General features: G+C 41.0%; 1 protein-coding gene across 1 annotated transcript in view; it reads left to right on the forward strand.

Annotated features, from left to right (window-relative positions):
* LOC138954072 (cadherin-99C-like) overlaps nucleotides 1–20,291 on the forward strand; it is a 20,492-nt gene extending 201 nt beyond the window's left edge. Inside the window, exons 2-18 of the mRNA XM_070326024.1 lie at nucleotides 370–477; nucleotides 1,377–1,517; nucleotides 1,815–1,985; nucleotides 2,616–2,739; nucleotides 4,756–4,889; nucleotides 5,441–5,650; nucleotides 6,394–6,528; nucleotides 7,297–7,455; nucleotides 10,540–10,733; nucleotides 13,542–13,668; nucleotides 16,629–16,705; nucleotides 17,249–17,336; nucleotides 17,676–17,804; nucleotides 18,789–18,859; nucleotides 19,184–19,415; nucleotides 19,826–20,035; nucleotides 20,283–20,291. Coding sequence (XP_070182125.1) covers nucleotides 385–477; nucleotides 1,377–1,517; nucleotides 1,815–1,985; nucleotides 2,616–2,739; nucleotides 4,756–4,889; nucleotides 5,441–5,650; nucleotides 6,394–6,528; nucleotides 7,297–7,455; nucleotides 10,540–10,733; nucleotides 13,542–13,668; nucleotides 16,629–16,705; nucleotides 17,249–17,336; nucleotides 17,676–17,804; nucleotides 18,789–18,859; nucleotides 19,184–19,415; nucleotides 19,826–20,035; nucleotides 20,283–20,291 — 2,304 coding nt within the window. The 5' untranslated portion in view covers nucleotides 370–384. The remainder of the gene's footprint in view (nucleotides 1–369; nucleotides 478–1,376; nucleotides 1,518–1,814; nucleotides 1,986–2,615; nucleotides 2,740–4,755; nucleotides 4,890–5,440; nucleotides 5,651–6,393; nucleotides 6,529–7,296; nucleotides 7,456–10,539; nucleotides 10,734–13,541; nucleotides 13,669–16,628; nucleotides 16,706–17,248; nucleotides 17,337–17,675; nucleotides 17,805–18,788; nucleotides 18,860–19,183; nucleotides 19,416–19,825; nucleotides 20,036–20,282) is intronic.
* The last annotated feature ends 1,781 nt before the right edge of the window (nucleotides 20,292–22,072 follow it).

Genomic DNA, 22,072 nt, shown 5'->3' on the forward strand with positions numbered 1-22,072 from the left:
ATGTATGTGTGTGTGAGTGTGGTCAAATATTAATGTGCGTGTGTGTGTATGTGTATGTGCATGCGTGTGCGTGCATGCGTGTGTGATTGTGCGTGCGTGCGTGCGTGTGTGTGCGTGAGTGCGTACGTGCGTGCGTGCGTGCGTGCGTGCGTGTGTGTGTGTGTGTGTGTGTTCGTGTGTGTGTTCGTACGTGCGTGTGTGTGTGTGTGTGTGTGTGTGTGTGTGTGTGTGTTTGTTTGAAGCTGTGTGAGCCTGTGCTTGTTGATATTATCGAACAAGTACAGCAATGCGTACATGTGTATTTCTTTATTAATCCTGCAACGTTAAACGCTAACATGTTAAATAGCTTGACTGGAATATCATTTACAGCTGACACCGGTGGGGATGACAGTGTTCAGTTCCATCTCCGCCACAGACCTTGACAACGGCAACAACAAGCTGGTGAAATACAGCATCGCTACTGCTGACGATTCTCAAGTAGGAGTAAATTATTATTGGATATTTTAAATGTGCAAGCTCATTGTCCGCAATTATGATACAAATTCGTCACTTTAAACCCTAATGTCGGCTTGTTTCTGTTTCATGGTTAAGTTCCACAGTTGTATAAGTAGGCCTGCGATACCTTTGAAGCCTTTAGATAAAAACTATCTCCTGCCAATATTCCGAAAAGTTTTGTATAATGTTCTTAAAGATCAACTAAATTCACAATGATAGCTGGATCCTGATGCTGATGATGGTGATGCTGATGCTGATGATGATGATGATGATGATGATGATGATGATGATGATATAAAATATAAAATCACCTCTCAGTTATTCATAATTATTGTAAAGGATTTTTATTTCCAACTCTTTCTAATCCCATTGCTGGGAAAATCGGATCGTTTCCTACTCATGTGTGTTCGTGTTTAGGCCAAATACAAATATAATTAGGTTGGTTTAGGGTAACCCGACCGACCCTACTTTTTCCCACCGACCCTAAAACTTGTTTTTTCATTTTTCAAAAGATAACCATTTTTTGGCACATTTTGCGACCGAGACTAAGGGAAGTAACCTCCTTAGATATCGACTAAATTAAAATAAACTAAATTATAAAGCCGACCTACCGACCCTATTTTTGGGGGTCCCGTTATCCTAAACCAACATATTTTTTTATTTGGCCTGAGTTGTAATCAAAAACGTGCACTTCTGGCAGAATGATCGAGTTCTTTTGTGTGCCACTGTGGTGACACGGGGTGGGACAAGGATACCGTCTCTAAGTCTGAACATACAGTGGACCCGTATCCGTCCCGGCCTGGATTCGAACCCGTGTCCAGTACTCAAGCAACTGAGCTAAAGGCCCCCCTTCCCTTATTTTTGTCATACTATTGTTGCAGTTCAGACAAGATGGAGTTTTCACAATGACGAGCGAGGACAGCGGAATTGTGGTTTTGAGTAAACCTCTGGACTACGAGGCCATGGTAAACCAGGTTGGCAGCGCGTCTCTCACTGTGTACGGGATGAACATCACAGCCACGGTGAGAACTCTGCCATTTACCTGTCCTTGATACTGGTTTTGTTCCTCTCCGCATCCCTTATTATCCGTTATACCGAATGGCAAACAATCACAAACAATGATACGATGATGTCTCTCATATTGTTCCTAATTTTGACACCAGTGTTTCTTTTTGTCAAGCTTTGTTTGTTGTAAGCGTAGAAAAGGCAACGCATATCTGGGCAGGGTACAACATTAGTTTGTACCAGGGTAGACTTAAAATAATCTAAAAATAGCACACCGACAATGACATGCTTCTTCTTTGCCTGTTGGCCTGCAGGATAACCCTCAGGAAGTTTTGCCAAAGTCCAGCTGGGCGTACCTGAACATCACCATCACAGACGGTGATGACTTGGGACCTGTGTTCATCTATGACAGCTGTCCTACCAGTCAGTACAAGCCCTGTGTTCGTCCCAAGTACTATGACACTATCGTCAATGGCACAACCACGGTGGGTGTCTAGTGTTCAGTTAGCACTTTAACATTTGTTTCCCTCCCTCTGTCTCTTCCTCGCGGTCTTTCTTGCGTTAGTGTGTGTGATAGTGTGTGCGCGCACGCGTTTGTGAGTGTGTGTGTGTGTGTGTTGTTGTGTGTGTATGTGTGTGTCAGTGTGTGTGTTTGGGTTTGTGTGTGTGTGCGTGTAGCTGTGAGCCTCTGTGTGTGTGTGTGTGTGTGTGTGTGTGTGTGTGTGTGTGTGTGTGTGTGTGTGTGTCAGTGTGTGCGTGTTAGTATGTGTGTGTGTGCGCGTGCGTGTGTTATGTGTGTGTGTGTGTACGTGTGTGTGTGTGTGTGTGTGTGTGTGTGTGTGTGTGTGTGTGTGTGTGTGTGTGTGTGTGTCTGGTAACAACAAGTATAGATACATAGATTATTGATTGCTGTACATATCATCTGTCACCTCGGCTTTTAGAATCAAAATACGTTTTCGGCAGTAAGAATTATGTGACTTGAAAGAGATCGAATGGACGCACGTTTTTTTTAAAAGCTCACTGCACCTCAGCGTGTATGCATACAAACATGTTTTCTAAATAATTAACTTTTACCCACACACAATCTTTACTAAGTTATGTATTACTCTCAACAGCCGCCAAACGAGTTTCTCCAAGTGCTACCCGTTCCCCGTCTGTCGAACCCAAACCAGACTGTGCCGATCATAGTTCGTGATGGAGACTCCCTGAATGCTTCTGTACAGTGCTCCATTACCTACAGTGAGTGTGTTTAAGCCATAGTGCAATTATGCTATTTTTGGCTCACGTAAGTGTAGCCAATGCGATCGTAACTTTGTTTGTCTGTGCGTGCGTGCATGCGTGCGTGCGTATGTGCGTGCGTGCGTGCGTGCGTGTGTGTGTATGTCTGTGGTAGAAACTTTAACATTTCGTCATTTGAAGACGTCACATTATGGCGTAAGAGGGTTAGACGTCACGCGAAGGAATTACTGAAAGTCTCGGTTTTGAGCGGGCCGAGACTAGTTGGAAGGCAAGAGTTATCTTTTTCTTTTCATGTCTTGGCGTCTCAAATCTTATTAGTCAGAAAGCGCATGCACGTAGTCTCGACCAGCGCGTGGTGTGCTTCTTGCTGAGTACTTTACGTCACAAATTGTACTTTACGTACTTGATGATGATTGACGTAAGTTAATTGTATGTGTTCTATTTCGTTGACTGAGCACGGCCGGGACCAGTTGGCCGCGTGAGCGCTGGGATTTCGAGTTTCATTCGACATGTCAATGCATCGCAGTATGAAATAATACAGGTAGGAGGTTAGTTCTTGTACTTTGGGTCAACCAAAGTCGATAAATGCATTCTTCACTATGGTATTGATTTCGTCGTCCATCTTGAATCGAAAAGCACTCTTCTTACAAAAAAAACCAACTTCGTTGCGAGCTACGGCGAAGCTTCGCATGTCAAAACTTGAGAAGCGATGTTGGGGTCAAAGTACCACGCCGTAGCTGCGGGTTTTTGGTATTAAGACTTTGCGAAGCTTCGTGTAGTGAGTTTGTGTTACTGTTTGTCTATTTCTTACGTGAGCCTTGAAGGCTTCGCCTCTTGTTCCCCTTATGAGCACATCCGTGTCTATTTTTAATCACTAAAAAGGTAATTGATTATGTAGACTTTATGTAATCCTCCAACACTGGACCATCATTTCTTGTCAAGAATGTTAAATGATCGTAGAACAAGATTGATCGAAAAAAGTATCCAGTGCCTTTTGCAGTAACATGAATTATCAACAAGTCGCGTGAAGTGACATCAACCATGTTTGTCAATCTGTTGGTCTATACATCAACAGTGAACTAAAACGTTTGTACCAGGACTGAGTCCTGGCTGACCGAAACCCGTCGACCAAGACGGCGCTGTCTTGGTATCATGTACAGAGGGTACCTCATTTAAAAAAACCGGATTTTCCTTGTTTTTGAGTTTAATATCAATCCAAACATTACATAGCTGGATATTGTTTGGGATTCACAGAAACAGAAAGAATGCGATTGAACTTCTTTTGTGTCTCTTATTGTAATTTCGATTTCAAGCGACATTTTGATTAACAAATTAATGAAACAATTTTTAAGCTTTCAAGATCAAATGCAAATCCATTGTCCGGATCAGGTCAAACAATGTTTGATCAACATTTCAATCAATTTGAAAAAGTACGGTCGCGACTGTTCTGCCTCAACTTTTCTTAAACGCAGAACATAAGGTCACCAAAGACATTTATCAAAAATGAGAAAAAACATTGGGAAGAATTTAAATGTAGAATTTTATGAAGATCTGTTCAGTAGGTTTCAACAAATCGCTCTACACACACGCGCGCACGCACACACACATACACGTTCACACTCGTATCTATTCAAAGTCTACCGGAATACATTCAGCCACAAATTTACTAAATGTAAACACGTATGAACACAAAAACAACGTCTTGTTAAACATTTGAAATGATCACGAAGTCTTTTTTTTATTCGGATCATTAAGATCCGCCTTTCTTGCTTAATTTTAAGTCTTTATTTCTATCACTCTTTTTGTTGCAAAGAGGATTTGTATTTTTGCACTGCATGGCTAAAGGGATGTAACTCTGAATTTTGGAAGTAATTCAAGCAGCTTTTTGATTGTAACGTAAAATACTAACTTATTATTTTACGGTAGAAATAAAAGCTATTGACAGATTGTTTTGTGTGTGTTATTTTTGCTACATTGTTTATGAATATCGAGCAACTTTTCTGTTCTTTTTTTAAGCTACTCCTCAGGGGTTTGAAGACAACCTAGAAATAATCACTGAGAACGTCAGTGGACACGAGTACCAGTGCAATGTACGTGTCATCTCACCCTTCAACAGAGACATTGTTCCTTTCTTGGATATCGTTATACTGGTAAGTGCTTGCTTGTGATGTTTTACATTTGGTTCTCATTTTGTCTTTAGCAGGTTCGACATATTGGAAGGAATTTACACTCAACGCATGAGTGCCTATTATAGGCTACTATTTAAAACTCTGGTTCATTCAGACACCAAAATAACATCAGTTATTTCCGTTTCGCAAATTTGTGTTTGGTATGTGTACCATTATTCAAAGTCATCATTGAACGAAAAGAGGGCAACAATCCAAAAGATGGTGTTCTTTACCAGTAGTTTCTTTTTTTCCATCTTTTTTTGGCGGGGAGCACCTTTCTTCATTTGTCTTTTTTTGTTTGTTTTTTAACCAAATGCTATTTACTGATATTTCTTCTTTAAATATACCTCTATCATTAACAATACTTACACAAATGTACTTTAAACAACTGTTTCTATATCGCAATTCCCTCTCAAATATGCATAAAATGTCCAGACGGGAACCATACCTATAAATACCAAAACAAATTGGGAAAAAAAGAGTAGTTTCTTGTTAATTTATTTTACTAAAGAAGATTTCATGCGTCTTCTCAGGCCACAGAACAAAAGACGCGCAACAACTACAGCGAGGAAGCAGTGCTTAGGCTTGTCATCATCCCTAATAACCAGAACCCTCCCACGTTGACGACCACTTCTGGGTCGTTTGAAGGTTACATCCTGGAGAACTCTGCTGTGGGCACGCTAGTCAGCAACGACACCGGTCTCAGAGGTCCTCTCCGTCTCCTGGTCACAGACAGGGATGTGGTATGTCAGACAATGATGTTCATGTTAACTATGTGGTTTGAATGTCGTCTGCAAAATACAGGTGGTATGATGGACAGTACAAGTAATGTTAATTTCTTCATAATATGTGGCAGTAAATGTATTTGTCAAAGATGCTTTTTTCATACAATAATATCTTGTGTGTCAGAGAGCTGGCATTTCAGACAACACTGTTAGTGTTGTGTGTTCAAGATGAAACATGCTTTTGTGAGTTATTTCTAATATGCTGATTGTGAGCAAATGATAACGGTAGCTCAGTTGGTAGAGCACTGGATTTGTGATCGGAAGGTCGCAGGTTCGAATTCGGGCCGGGACGGACACGGGTCAACTTTATGTGCAGACCCAGAGACGGAAGCCATGTCCCACCCCCGTGTCATCACAATGCCACGTAAAAGACCTTGGCCATTCTGTCATAAGTGCAGGTGGCTGAATACACCTAAACACGCAGACACCTGGGTAGCGCGACTCCGTTGCTGCTAGCTTTCCACTGGGAGGAAGCGACCCGAATTTCCCAGCGATGGGACAATAAAGTAATGAAAATCAAAACGAAAATCGAAATGTCTTTGACTATCTGTCTTGCTGCCTTTTTCTTTGCTTTTTCACCGATGTGCGTGGGTTTGAGTGAAATAATACTTTGTAGAATATCGCAAAAGGGGGCCAGATTTTCACAGTACAGGGATTATCTCTTCAAACATAATATTGACGAATGTCATGTTCTTTTGCAGGCGCCTGACGACCCTCCTGGGAACTATGAGATTACTCTTGATCCTTTTAACGGCTTTCACGTGGATGACTCTGGGTACATTCAGTTTCGCGAGGGTACCCTCGACTACGAAACCAAGCGAATCTACATCTTAAACGTAAGCTAGTTGTCGGTGCGGGGTTTTAATCTTGGGTTTAATTCCAAGTGGACTTCTAAGATGCACACTTATTTGGAAAAGAGAGAAAAAGTGATACGATGAATGGGGTGGTTTTTTTCTCGAAGAAAGTTTAAAAACTCGACTTTTTCAAGAAAAAAATGACAAGGAAGAATAGAAATTTTGCTCGTACTTTTCCAGAACATTCGGGGACATGGCACCGGATCCTGATTTGTCGTGTATATGTATGGAAACAGTTAAGGTAGCCTGATAACCCAATACCTTGTTCTGTAGTCATGCTTTATTTACCGCTTATTTCGGATCGAAACCATTCAAACTGACTTTCAGAACTGACATTCATTTGCTCGGCTTCCTTGCGAGCGGGCAAAATTTCGATCAAGCTAAGTTGTGTGTGTGACTAATTGTTTGTCTGTTCACTTAAAAGACCGTTGGGTCGATATATTTGTCGATATATTTGTGATTGTAACGTATTTTGTCATTATCAACGTTCCAAGAACTTACCTTTCTTGTTTTTTTATTTTGATTTTCAGAAGTTGTGGTTCTGTCCCCAATTCTTCTGTTATTAATCTTTGTCCGTCCGACGGACATGTAGGGCCTCAATGTTGTTAGTTGCGATTACAGACTGTCTGTGCAATTATTCGTCTCAAAGGAGCTGTGTACGCAGCTGTCGATGTCGTTGTTCGCCGCTTGTGGTTTTCAAACTCATTCAGATCTGTGAACGACTTAATGATAACAACTGACTGGGTACAGGCGACTGTGCGAGAGCTGGACACGGTAGAAAGACTGACCGGCAGCGCCACCCTGACCATCCACGTGCTGGACGTCAACGTCCCCAGTGTGCCTTCTGACCTGCTACGAGTGACCGTTCCGGAGAGAGACTACAGCGGAGTTGGGCAGTTCCTCGTCAGTGTAAGTGTTTTGGTGGTTTATTCCCACTCACATCTTGGAAAGAGTCAAAGTAACGAAGTAACAACACTCTTTTCAAAGTCACTCGTTTGTGCAACAGGCAAATGGGGAGATCATTGGTACACAGTACGGTTCAAACTGTTTAATGAAGAATCTCCAGTTAGTGCGCCATACTCATAATGTTAAGCAATGCTGGTGAGTGTGTCATGAAGTGGATTGTAGTGTGAATAAGGAGTTACTTTTCTGTATACGTGTTCTGCCCTATCTTATTACACTGACTCTTCAATCTTCACATTAAAACACTCCAAACACAGAATTTGGGAGGATGCAGACTTATTATTTCCTCACACAAATTATAACAATAATTCTTCACCTCAAAACAACATCACTACCAATCACTTTCTCGTCCCCACCGTTCATACACTCTCTTCACAATCTCTCCATACATGTGATTAATAATATCAAGAACTATTTCAATAATAATAATAAATTACTGCACCAGGTAAAGTGTTGACAGACACTCACGAGTTCGTATCACGGCTCACTATATGTCGTCATTTACACCTCCTTGTGCCGCTGAATCCACGTAGACGATGAATTCCCAGAAACTCTCCTTTTAGATGCCAACATGCACCCTTCACGTTTCTCCCCGAGAAACAATTTCGCCATTAACGAAAAGAACCGTCGTCTCTACGACCGGTGACGATGGATACTCCTCCATCCAGCCATCTGCGCCGATGTGGTCTCTCTCTCCACCATCGTCACGCCTTTTCCGTGTCAGGTCCGTCAACTTGACACACGCCAGACACCCTGCTGTGTCGAGCATCTACAACGTGACGTTATTAAACCCAGACCAGCTACATTTCTCATAAACACAACTCATGTCAAACTAGGGTTTTCTCGTGCAACACACGAAACCCGTGATATCGCTTCAAACGTGTCCTAGCATATCCCAATTCAATCTTTAGGGAGGTTAAAATCACTACGTGTTTCACATCACAAATATCCTACTCACATCTTTGTGACAGAGTGATTGAGTGATTCGCAATAGTCTGATACCCATGTTCATAAACGGACACTTCAGAACAAATCAGTAAGAAGATATCCGTTGACTTTGACTATCTGTCGTGTTTTCTTTTTCGTTGCTTTGTTTTTACATTTAGTCAACATAGAGGGGGAATCGAAACGAGGGTCGTGGTGTATGTGTGTCTGTGTGTGTGTGTGTGTGTGTGTCTGTGTGTCTGTCTGTGTGTGTGTGTAGAGCGATTCAGAGTAAACTACTGGACCGATCTTTATGAAATTTGACATGAGAGTTCCTGGGTATGATATCCCCAGACAGTTTCTTCATTTTTTCAATACATGTCTTTGATGACGTCATATCCGGCTTTTTGTAAAAGTTGAGGCGGCACTGTCACACCCTCATTTTTTAATAAAATTGATTGAAATTTTGGCCAAGCAATCTTCGACAAAGGCCGGACTTTGGTATTGCATTTCAGCTTAGAGGCTTAAAAATTAAGTGATAATTTTGGTAATTAAAAATCTGAAAATTATAATTAAAATTATTTTTTTATAAAACGATCCAAAAACAATTTCATCTTATTTGTCATTATTTGCTGATTCCAAAAACATATAAATATGTAATATTTGGATTAAAAACAAGCTTTGAAAATTAAAAATATAAAAATTATGATTAAAATAAAATTTTCGAATTCGATTTAAAAACAATTTCATCTTATTCCTTGTCGGTTCCTGATTCCAAAACTTATAGATATGATATGTTTGGATCAACAACACGCTCAGAACAAGCGATGGACAGATGATGCTACGAGTATAGGGTCTTGCGGAAAAAAATGCAGTGCGTTAAGTTTCATTCTGTGAGTTCGACTGAGCTTGACTAAATGTTGTATTTTTGCCTTACGCGACTTGTTCATAAGTAAATTGGGCTCCAAAGAGTTCTCACCGTTCAGAGTATGCCAACTGATGATTCAGATCACAAATACCAGGTAGTTCTGGAAGGGTTCTTGCTTTTTATTTGGAATAATTTTCAAAAGCAGTTTGGTTATGTTGCACTTAAAGTTCAATTCAGGGACGTTTTTCTGCTGCTTTTTGGACAAACCTGTTAGCTTCCCAAATACAACAATGCATTGCGACTGAAGTTTTGTGAGTGACACACCTCTGACCAAGCGGTATTGTGTATTAACAAGAGTAACTGCCCCTCTGGCGATCTGATCAGGGGAAGTTACCCGTGCGAAGTACAGATGCGGAGCAGATGACATACATTGCTTTCAAAATAGTAATTGAGATTAGGCCACTTGCAGGGTCGACTGATCTTCTGTTTTTAGAGAGAATGCAGCGAAGAAAGTAGGTGTAGGTGTGTTTTAACTATTATACAACGTTTTTCTGCTTGATATTGTTTCTGTAGAACGTTCAGTGTTTTCCAGTGCAAAAAGACGAACACACTTGATGCTGAAGGTTCTGGATGTTGATTACATTAAATCTCAGTAAAACATAGATCTAAACAACAGAGAGAGAGAGAGAGAGAGAGAGAGAGAGAGAGAGAGAGAGAGAGAGAGAGAGAGAGAGAGAGATAAAGAGAGAGAGAGTGTGTGTCTGTGTCTGTGTCTGAGTGTGTATACGTATGTTCTCATGCATTAAAAAATGGTGATTACGTTTATTCGGTCAGTCATTTACTGTTTTGAGCTGTCCTGTGAATTATCTGTGGGCCAGGACATAGGAATGACTAAATACTACGGCCAATGATTCCTGCTGCGCAAAAACTATTGCTGCAATCACCTTCTATCTTCTATTCACATTGTATCTTTTGTGAAAGGACTAATAATCGGCCTTTGACGTTTTTCAAAAATTAAAAAGGTTGCTTTTACTGGCAATTTATTGTTTGAAAACCAAACTTGTTAAGATTAAGATTCCTCTGTGTCTCCAAAAGTCAAAAGGAAGATGTTGGAAAATCAATTAAAATAGTAAAAACCTGAAAGAGAAGTCTAGGTACGCTCTTTTAAATTATTTGCCACAATCAAGACTACTTTTCCAGCGCACTTGGTAATTATTTTGCTTTGATCTCTTGAACAGCTGAACGCTTCTGAGATAGAGGGTGGAGACAGCAGTCAATTGAACTACACCATCATAGATGTCTACCCTGATGGTTTAGCTGGCATGTTTCGCATCAACGCCAGCGGAGGTGTCTTCCTTCAAGGAGCAGTGTCGGCTGGCGATTCCTTCACACTTCAGACAGAGGTTTCTGGCCTAGGACATACTGACCAGACGTGAGTTTCTATTGTCATGTGTCCTGGGGTTTTGCTTCTCCGTTTCGCGTTGCATACACGTCTGTCTTGTTTCATTTATGGATTATGTATTTAATTATATCAAGACATTTTATGTTATTGGCTATATATATATATATATATAACATCAGAAATTGTGAAAGAAACAATTGAAAGTCAGCAGAGACTTTCTTCCGAGATTTGTTAAAATCTCTTAGCAGAGAAAGAGAGAGAAATAAGTGTCCCTTCATCAGACCCTCCTCATATATATAGAGAGAGGTTACAACACGAGTGGTTTTTTTTATATGGCTTGTATTTCAGTCAAGACCCAGCGGATGAATATCATAGGGATTCACGAGCCTCTGGCGAGTGAATCCCGATGATATTCCCGCTGGGTCTTGACTGAAATACAAGCCATATAAAAAAACACGAGTGTTGTAAGCTGTATATCCCATGCGTACACCAAAGACAACGTGGACCACAATAAAGCACTGTAGTTGTCTGTGGTGTGTAAAATAGGTGAGCCAGCGAGGTGTGTTCCTCTTCACTACCCCATGCTAAAGCCACGTCGCCGAAGAAATGAAGTGCAAACAAGTGCATCCGTAAATGTGTGTTAAATCTACATTCAAACCACTGTTCGATTTGCTTTTGAATGCATTTTAGTTTCAAGATAGTAAAGAAAGCACACACAATGAAAGTTTTCATTGAATCAAAGACAGTTTCGATTTAGGTTCTGAGTCCGTCCAAGGTCACAGTTTCAGGCTACGGTTGCTAACACCGGTTTGGTTAACTCGGATCCCATTTCTAGTTTGATTTTTGTGTTGGAGTGTAGAATTACGAAAATAAACTAACATTTTACTGAATAACTTCCTTTAGATTTAAGCAGTCATTTCATGTTCGTGAAATATATCTCTTAGTGAATTTGTTCGATCGTGCTTGCGTTAATCAACCCATACCGGTAGCGTCAATTCTGTCTAAAACGGTTTATTCCCCCCTCTGCTTCTTTACCTCTGTAAACTTGTAGGGGTAGTTATTTTTCGATAATGACCCAGCAACCAAACAAATAACGACCCAGCAACAACCTGAATCCTCGATAGTGCAATGGGTTGAGAAGCTGTTCTGTTTCGGTACTACTTTTTGCGACTGAAAAGTTCCGAACGCTCTAATGTACGAAGTATACATCTCTGGAGCAAACAATACAAACACACCGCATTTAAATTAACAACTACAGGCCTGAACACATGAATCTCCATATAAAATCCATGAGTTCGGTTGTTTTCTGAATCTAGATCAGACGTTCATCACAAGCAATTTCCCAAGGCAAGTAACTCATACTTTGTCTAGCGACAAGAGTAGTTCCCCTTCTTTTCACTCAGTTTCTTCGACAACAGACTGCAATCCGACGGTCAGTTTTCAACAATATTTCATTTAATAAACAGATCACACGCAACCAAATGCACACATATCATCAATTTAAACAACTTAAAGGGGTTTCATGCACTATTTTCCCCAGAAAACTTAACTTCATACAGTTTTTAACGTTGGAACACGGGTGCAAAAGTTCGTCTGCTAGTCCCATTTGACGAAAGAACATTATCCTAACCGATACCAAAACATATACAGAACACACAATATCTGCCTTTGCCGCCACAGCAGAATAACAGCATATCTGTGTACTTGATTTTAGTCCAAAATAGGAAAACTGACAAGAAGTGTTAACAGAATGGAATGATTTGCACGGAACTATACAACCGCGCATTAATCGATCGCCTGCGCAGGTTGACTGGTTGAGTGAATAGGATTCGATCAAACTTTCGCAAAAAACCTCCTCTTTTCTTTGAATAACTGAAGAAAGGAGGAATAAAGAGGTTACACACCTCGTCTCAGTGATTATAAAAAATAATGGTCTCAGTTCGCGGTCATGAAAAAGCTCGCTAAAGCTCGCATTTTTCATGATCCGCTAACTTCGACCATTATTTTTGATAATCACTGAGACTCGGCATGTAACCTCTACGTAATGGCTGCTCCTTGAAACTGCGTGTTGAATACCGTTTGGACTGATTTTACTCCATCAGGATGAAATACACGTTTGCTGAGCTCTTGGATACTTTCATATAACCATGAACTTACGTCAGTGTAAAGCAAAAAAGTTGGACATGCTGGAAAAATGGATGAAACAGCCTGTGTTGGATGACCGTCGAAGCGAACCGGCCAGTCAAAAAGGTACACTCGTAACGCAGTGCATCTTTGCTTGTTGGAACACACGGAGGAAGGGAGGCTACTCTGGCTTCACCTCAAATGAACAGCGAGGTTCGTTTGCTGTCACTATCAGTTGATTCTTCGCTTTTGTTCTTTTTTTTACTCGACCTGCACCCAAAGTGTAAAGATAAACGCTTTGTTTACTGTATCGCATACCACAGATACGTATCATGGTTTTGTCCTCTGTGAATGCTCTTCATCAATCCACTGAAACATGTTCGGTGCAGTGTCAAGTGTAGGCAGAAGTATAGTTCCTCGGCCAAACCGGAATCGGTACTATGATATATTTTTTTGAGCCCATTATGTATCTATTGAAGCCGAAAAATGTATAACATAAACCCATAGTAGCATTACAGAGACAAAGAAGCAGCTCATGGGATATATATATATATATATATATATATATATATATGTGTGTGTGTGTGTGTGTGTGTGTGTGTGTGTGTGTGTGTGTGTGATATGGTGTGTGTGTGTGCGTGTGTGTGTCTGTGTGTGTCTGTCTGTCTGTCTGTCTGTCTGTCTGCCAATACCTGTATATTTGTGTGTGTGCAGAGCCAGTGTGGCCGTGATAGTTGATGTCACACCAGATGGAAACCAGCCTCCCAAGTTCACAGCTAACAACTACACCATCTACGTCAGCGAGGCAGTTCCTGTGCAGAGCAGCTTGTGGAATATTCCCGTAAGTGGCAATACTTGTAAATGTGTTTTGTTTTAATCCTCTCAAAGAAATGTTACACAACTGCTCTTGCTATTTTTTTTTAAATAAGAATAGGTGCAGGTAGAGGTGATTCTGAGTACGCATGTAGCCTTGCGATGGAAGAAATAAAGAGGAAGGATGTTGTGACCCAAAGCATAGGTAAGTCGACCCAACCCTGTTGCATTCTCTTGCTTTGATGCGAACACATCACGTTTCTTGCATATTTGCTCTGTCTTCGTTGATGCTGCTTTCGTTTTTAAATTTAGTCAAGTTTTGACTAAATGTTTTACCATAGAGGGGGAATCGAGACGATGTCGTGTGTGTGTGTGTGTGTGTGTGTGTGTGTGTGTGTGTGTGTGTGTGTGTGTGTGTGTGTTGAGCGATTCAGAGTAAACTACTGCACCGATCTTTACATCACTTTACATAAGAGTTCCTGGAAATAATATCCCCAGACGTTTTTTTCATTTTTTAGATAGATGTTTTTCATGACGTCATATCCGGGTTTTTGTAAAAGTTGTGGCGGCACTGTCACACCCTCATTTTTCAATGAAATTGAAAGCAATCTTCGACAAAGGCCGGACTTTGGTATTGCATTTCAGCTTAGAGGCTTAGAAATTAATTAATGAGTTTGGTCATTAAAAATCAGAAAATTGTAAGTGAAATTATTTTTTTCATAAAATGATCCAAAAACAATTTCATCTTATCCTTTATCATTACATTTAGAGGGCTGTCACACATGCGACTGAGTCGCGCGATTTACCCTGTCACACAGCCGACTCAGTCGTAGAAAACAGCTACGACAAGTCTGCGACTCAGTCTCATGCGATTCCCTCGTAGCTTTGAGGTTTAGAACATGTTCTATTCCTGCGATCCAGTCGTCGGTCAATCGCAGGGGCAGAGCCAACAGAGCCAATCAGAACGCGTTGCTGCGGCCTTGATGCCGTGACGTAAAATAATGGCGGACAGTGGCGTACAGCGTCTCTTCGTCGATTCAAAACTGTTTGGAAGAACAGTTTTTTACTCAGATATAAAGGAGACGTTTTAGGCGTGTACAGCGGTCGGAAAACATGAATTGCAGCTGTCTGGGAACTTTATTTCTTGCAAAGGCGTCATGCTGAAAGGAATTTTTCAGAAAGGTAGAGCGACGTTCGAACATTTAGCGTCTGCTCTCGCAAAGCGCGTTTGCCGTGTTCACTTTGACACGTCACTTCCGCCCCGCTCGCGTGGAGTTATCGTTCGCCAGTCGTTCGTCTATCGTTCATCGTGTGACGGGTCAGTGGCCTACGATGTGATGTGCGATCGGCCACAGACTGAATCGCAAGACTGAATCGCAACGACTGAGTCGCCTGTATGACAGCCCCTTTAGTCAAGTTATGACTAAATGTTTTAACATAGAGGGGGGAATCGAGACGAGGGTCGTGGTGTATGTGTGTGTGTGTGTGTGTGTGTGTGTGTGTGTGTGTGTGTGTGTGTGTGTGTGTGTGTGTGTGTGTGTGTGTGTGTGTGTGTGTGTGTGTGTGTGTGTGCGCGTGCGTGCGTGTAGAGCGATTCAGACCAAACTACTGGACCGATCTTTATGAAATTTGACATGAGAGTTCCTGGGTATGATATCCTTGAACGTTTTTTTTTCATTTTTTTGATAAATGTCTTTGATGACGTCATATCCGGCTTTTCGTGAAAGTTGAGGCGGCACTGTCACGCCCTCATTTTTCAACCAAATTGGTTGAAATTTTGGTCAAGTAATGTTCGACGAAGCCCGGACTTAGGTATTGCATTTCAGCTTGGTGGCTTAAAAATTAAGGAATGACTTTGGTCATTAACAATCTGAAAATTGTAAAAAAAATAATGTTTTTATAAAACGATCCAAATTTACGTTCATCTTATTCTCCATCATTTTCTGATTCCAAAAACATATAAATATGTTATATTTGGATTAAAAACAAGCTCTGAAAATTAAATATATAAAAATTATTATCAAAATTAAATTTTCGAAATCAATTTAAAAACACTTTCATCTTATTCCTTGTCGGTTCCTAATTCTAAAAACATATAGATATGATATGTTTGGATTAAAAACACGCTCAGAAAGTTAAAACAAAGAGAGGTACAGAAAAGCGTGGTATCCTTCTCAGCGCAACTACTACCCCGCTCTTCTTGTCAATTTCACTGCCTTTGCCGTGAGCGGTGGACTGACGATGCTACGAGTATACGGTCTTGCTGCGTTGCATTGCGTTCAGTTTCATTCTGTGAGTTCGACAGCTACTTGACTAAATGTTGTATTTTCGCCTTACGCGACTTGTTTTTGTTATTCCAAAAACATATATAAATATGTCATATTCGGATTAAAAACAAGCCCTGAAAATTAAAAATATAATAATTATGTTTAAAATTAAATTTCTGGAATCGATTTAAAAACAATTTCATCTTATTCCTTGTCGGTTCCTTATTTCAAAAACATAGATATGACATGTTTGGATTAAAAACGAGCTCAGAAAGTTAAAAGGAATAGAGATACAGATAAGCGCGCTATCCTTCTAAACGCAACCGCTGCTACGCTATACTGACTGGCTTGTCAATTTCACTGCGTTTTAAACGTGCGGGGGTTTGACGAAGCTGTATTGGTGAAAAAATGCAGTGCGTTCAGTTTCATTCCGTGAGTTCGACAGTTTGACTAAATGTATTAATTTCGCCTTACGCGACATGTTAGTTTTTTTGCAGTTTCAAATGAGTCGATGAGAAACTCCATACAGAGAAAATAATAGGCAGATGATCCAATTGGGCGTAATTTGGTTGTATACAATAGCATTCAACAATGAGGTATTCGTGTAGACTGTAAAGAATTGTGAAAATAATTTACCTGTTTAATATTTCAGGTTATTTTGCATCTGAGGTTTGGCTGTTAGAGCTTGCTTCTCAGGCCGTTCTCTGATTTTCATTTTCAGGCAACTGACCCAGAAGGCGATGACTTAACATACACTATTACAAGTTCAGATCCTATGAACGACTTCAACACGCTCAAGTCAGTTTTAGCGATTGCAAATATTAAGTTTTAAATTGTACATCCATAGACCTTTTGCACCCCCTCCCTCCACCCCAGCATGCCCAACCCACCTACCAGACCCACCCCCAACCCTGCGCCTAACCTCGCCCCCCTCCCAACCTCACCCCCCCCCCCGCCCTCCTCTGTCACTATCTCCCTGCCTGTCTCTGTCATTCTCTGCTTCTCTCTTTCTTTGTCTGTCTGTCTGTCTATCTTTCTTTCACTCTCTCTCTCTCTCTCTCTCTCTCTCTCTCTCTCTCTCTCTCTCTCTCTCTCTCTCTCTCTCTCGCACACCCACACAAACTCACGCAGGCAGGCAGACACACACACACACACACGACACCACACACACATACGTTCACACACAGACACACACACACACACACACACACACACACACACACACACACACACACACACACACACACACACACATGTATATGATGTCAACGGAAATGTCGCTACACCATACTCTTTTGTATATCGTATTGTTTATAATGTATGCAGTGTCTCGTCGAACAGCCACATTTTGCGCAACACCGTAAACCTGGATCGTGAGAGAGTGGAACGCTACATTGTGGTGCTGAGAGCTGAGGATACTGGTGGAAATGTAAGCATGACAAACACGATATCAGCTAGAACAGAACATTTACTTTGACAATTCTTGTTTTTAATTTTACCAACAGATTGATTTGATCAAGGAAGACCTTTCGTAGAAAACGTAGAATGATTATTATTTTTGTAGCAGTATCTTTTGATCGATGTAAACTCGGGTGTGTGTGTGCGTGTTTGTGTGTGTGTGTGTGTGTGCGTGCGAAATTGTGTACGTGTGTGTGTGTGAGTGCGTGTGTGCGTTTGCGCATGCGTGCGGGATTGTGTGTGCGTGTGTGTGTGTGTGCGTGTGCGCATGCGTGCGTGATTGTGTGTGTGTGTGTGTGTGTTCATGCAGAGCGCCACAGCCACTGTGACAGTGATAGTCCTGGATGTGAATGACAACTCGCCAATGTTCAGCCCGACGAAATACAACTTTACAATCGACGAGAATCAGAATTCTGGCACAGTCGTTGGCAGTGTAATGGTAAGTGTTAGTTTGCGTAAGTGTTAGTTTGCGTAGCTGTATTAATTAGTTTTTGTTGGACCTCGTTTTTAGTGTTGTACATATATGCCTTTATGTGGTTCTCTTCCAGGAACATTTTCTTCCGATACATCACTAATTTTGTTTATCGGTGTACTTTCTTATCTCTGTCCTGTTATAGCTTTTTTATGAACATGGTTGCTTATTAATTTAGTGCTTTTTGATGGTATATATAGTTGCTTACAGTATTAGTTGACGTTTTGGCCGGCTTTGTGTGCGCATGTATGTTTGTGTGTTTGTGTGTGTATATGTGTGTGTGTGTGTGTGTGTGTGGGTGTGTGTGGGTGAGTGTGTGCGTTGCGTGTCTGTGTATGTTTGTGTGTTTGTGTGTGTATATGTGAGTGTGTGGGTGTGGGTGTGTGTATGTGTGGGTGGGGTTTGTCTTATATTATTTGCTCTGTTTCAAGATTTTTAATTTAGTTTTTATTGCATTTGGCTCGAGTGTTTGTTTATTGGTAATTTTCTTCTCGTTCTTATCCTCTCACGTCAGGATCAAGTCTTGGATAACAACGGAACATAATCAATTCTTCGTAGAATTATCAATTTTTAGATTATCAATTCTTAGATGTTCAATTCAATATTTGTTCCGTTTAGGCTACCTACACACATTATGAACATCTGGTTGACACTTATCAAAGGTTTGATGGATCCTTTCAAAATTCCAGGTCCAGTCAGTGAGGGGTGCACAATAATGTGAAATGATATTTTTTTAAAGAATAGGAATGTGTTGGAAACTAGATTTTTGAAACAATTGGCTGTTTAATAGCCTATGGTGACCCTCACATATTGGATAAGTTTGATAGCCTCCTGTCGTATGTCAAGGTCATACAGGTGGTATTGGCGAATGCACCCAAGCGCAGCGAAAGGGAGTCGATAGATCGCTTGCTCTTCTTGTTTTTGCTTCAGATTTGTTATTTCTATGTTTAGGCCAATGACACAGACAAGGCAAGCACGCCCTTTTCTAACGTCAGCTACAGCATTGAGCCTGAAAACAACGAGTGAGTATCAGTGTGAATGTGTGTGCGTGTGTGTGTGCCACGGTGTGTGTGTGTGTGTGTGTCTGTGTGTCTGTGTGTCTGTCTGTCTGTCTGTCTGTCTGTGTATGTGTGAGTTTGTGCGGTGTGTGTGTGTGTGTGTGTGTGTGTGCGTGCGTGTGCGTGTGCATGTGTGTATGTGTGTGTGTGTGTGTGGATGGACAGATGCTCGTGTGTCAGCAAGTGTATATATGTCTGTGTAACAATGCGTGAGTGCGTGCATGTGCGCCCTTGCATGTAAACGAGTTCTTCCTGCAACTGAAAACGTCAATCTGTTTGATATTGCAGCTTCAATGTGAACAGTGAAAGTGGCCAGATCACCAGCCTTCGACCGTTTGACTATGAGAAAGACAAGATCTTTACTTTTACTGTGCTGGCCACTGACGGAGGGGGCAATATTGGAGTTGCCCGGGTCATTGTCAGAGTTAGAGATCTTCAAGACAACATACCTGTGTTCGATAGGAACTACACCTTTTATGTGGACGAAGGGGTTTCTGGTGCCATTGTGGGTCAGGTCACGGTTAGTAGCAACTGATATTCAGATCTGTCACCCTTATTTAAAGTTAAATCATGAAATGTTTACACACATGCGCGCGTGCACAAGCACATTAGACCAGCAGAAAGACGCACGCACGCACGCACGCACGAACAGACTCACGTACACAACACAACACAACACAACACAACACAATACGCACAACACACACATACACACACACACACACACACACACACACACACACACACACACACACACACACACACACACACACACACCGTAACAACGACAACCGATCTATTTCTCTACTTCGCCATAGTGATTTTTAATATCATCTTGATGAGAATGATCGTCAGCAAAACCTCTTTGTCACTTCTTTGTGTTCACCCCTTCTGGTTTAGATTCCTGAAGTGTTTCCCCTTGTTCTGCAGGCAACGGATATGGACACTACAGACAACATTCAGTACCAGTTTGATTCTGGTGAGTATGGCAATTTTAGCATCAACGGGACGACGGGCGAAATTCGGACTATCCAAGCCTTGGACTACAATGTAAAGAATCAGTATATCTTTACGGTCACCACATCAGATGGTTCCGCCATTGATCCGTCGTCCTCAAGTACCGTTACCGTCATTGTCAACGTGAGTGAACAGTTTTACTTTTTTTACATTTTATTATTTGTATTTCGGCCTGGGTGTTTAATAGCCATTTCTACTTATGCCATTTTTCAACAACTGCCACCCCGACCTGCGCCACAAGCCAACTCCCTACAACCCTACTACGTACACCACTCCATCTCACCATGTTTATTTGTTCAGTATAGGAATTTGTTTCGATACCGAGAAAATAGATATACTGCTCTGGTATATCACTGTGGTATTATCTAAGCACATCTAGCTATGCAGGATTTATAATGCCTTCACTTAATTTTGTGACGTACGCTTTTTGCTTGGTTTGGATATTAATTGCCGTGGTGTGTGTTTATTTTTGCATTACCAATTTTTTTCTCCAATTTTTATTCCTGAGTTCGGGATGATTAAAGTAACGAGGTACACGATAGTAACATGAAACGTTTGCTGATATTTTGCAGGACGTCAACAACTTTACACCAGTCATTACAATCACCCCAAACAACACCGTTTACCTTCTGGAGAACGCCAACGCGAGCACTGTAGTTGTGGATGTTAATGCTGATGATGGAGACTCTCAGGTCTGTACAGTTCAGGTTTTGTAGTCGGCATAAACATAATTGTTTATTACCAATCCAGTGCCCCATATGGCTTTTTGACCAATCAGGACGGATTCTAGGTGACCCTCTAAATGTTATAACGTTCGGGCATGGACCCTTTTTGTTTATCAGGCTAAAAATTAACAAGACAAAGTGAAAATTTAAATTAACAATATCAGCGGGATTTTTCTAAAGAATGACACTTCAAATGCTATCAGATAATACTCTCTTTATCTAAAAAAAAAATACCGAAAAGCGAGTTTTGTCGGTGGGTGCTTTACGGAACAGCAAGGCACCGCCCATCATCTGAGTGTGCAATGCCGACCCCGCTCACTTGAAATCTAAATTATCTAAGTTCGGAATAATCAAGTGAAATTGTGTCACTCGCTTTACGTCAAATGTATCTTTACGTCATTTCCCATCCGTCTGGAGTCGGTTCTAAATCTGTCGCTCTCTGTTCAACAAGAAAAAGCGAAGCAAGCGAAACGCATGTTCAACATGGTTTATCTTGTGAGATAGTTGTGTGTCAAACGCATTTGACCTGTGAATATTCATCACGTCAGGTGTGTTACTCTGATTGGCTGACCCAGGTCACGAGAATTATTTGACTGACAGGCATAATTAGGTAGGAGCGCTCAAGTTCCCATTGCGGCTGTTCTGTCTAATTCGCTGGGTCGCTTCAAAATTTCTTTTGGTCGAATTAAACGGTAATAAAACCGTTATTTCTAATAATTATGCTGACTGTTAGCAAATGATAACAGACATGTCTCACAAACGATATCAGCATTCGTCTAAAAGGCTCATGCTTGATATCTTTTTTCTCGACATGTCTGTTATCATTTGCTATCAGTCAGCATATTAGAAATAACTCATAATAAAGGGTCCTGTTTATCACCTGTTTTCACACTCTTGTATTTGTCGAGTTTAATAACATGTGCGGCTTTCTGCACAAATTAGTGAATATTTTGTAGAAATTGTAATGGTACGATTTTGATAATTCCTTTGAGAAGATCAGAGAGAGAGAGAGAGAGAGAGAGAGAGAGAGATTGGATTGGATTGGATTGTTTAATTGTGTAACCAGTGATTTGGTTTTACAATGTTAAAAAAAAATCAAAAACTACATCAGAGAGAGAGAGAGAGAGAGAGAGAGAGAGAGAGAGAGAGAGAGAGAGAGAGAGACACACACACACAGAGACAGAGAGAGTGGGGGAGGATTCTGAGACACAATTCTTAACCTTAAGGATCTCAATTTCCCGTGGTCATTGAATGGGGCAGTCAAATGTTGTAATTGCCCATTGGGTAAAATCAGGATCCTGGTTTCTCTTTGGGCAACCTCAGGATAATTCGGAATCTCAACAAAGAGGCTGTGGTGAAATTAATTATTGATCAGGTTAATTGGTTATCATAACCAATTATGTGTAAGTGAAAGCATCTGGTAAAACAGAGACAA

The sequence above is a fragment of the Littorina saxatilis genome, linkage group LG2, assembly GCF_037325665.1.
Source record: "Littorina saxatilis isolate snail1 linkage group LG2, US_GU_Lsax_2.0, whole genome shotgun sequence".
In the NCBI taxonomy this organism is placed as follows: domain Eukaryota; kingdom Metazoa; phylum Mollusca; class Gastropoda; order Littorinimorpha; family Littorinidae; genus Littorina; species Littorina saxatilis.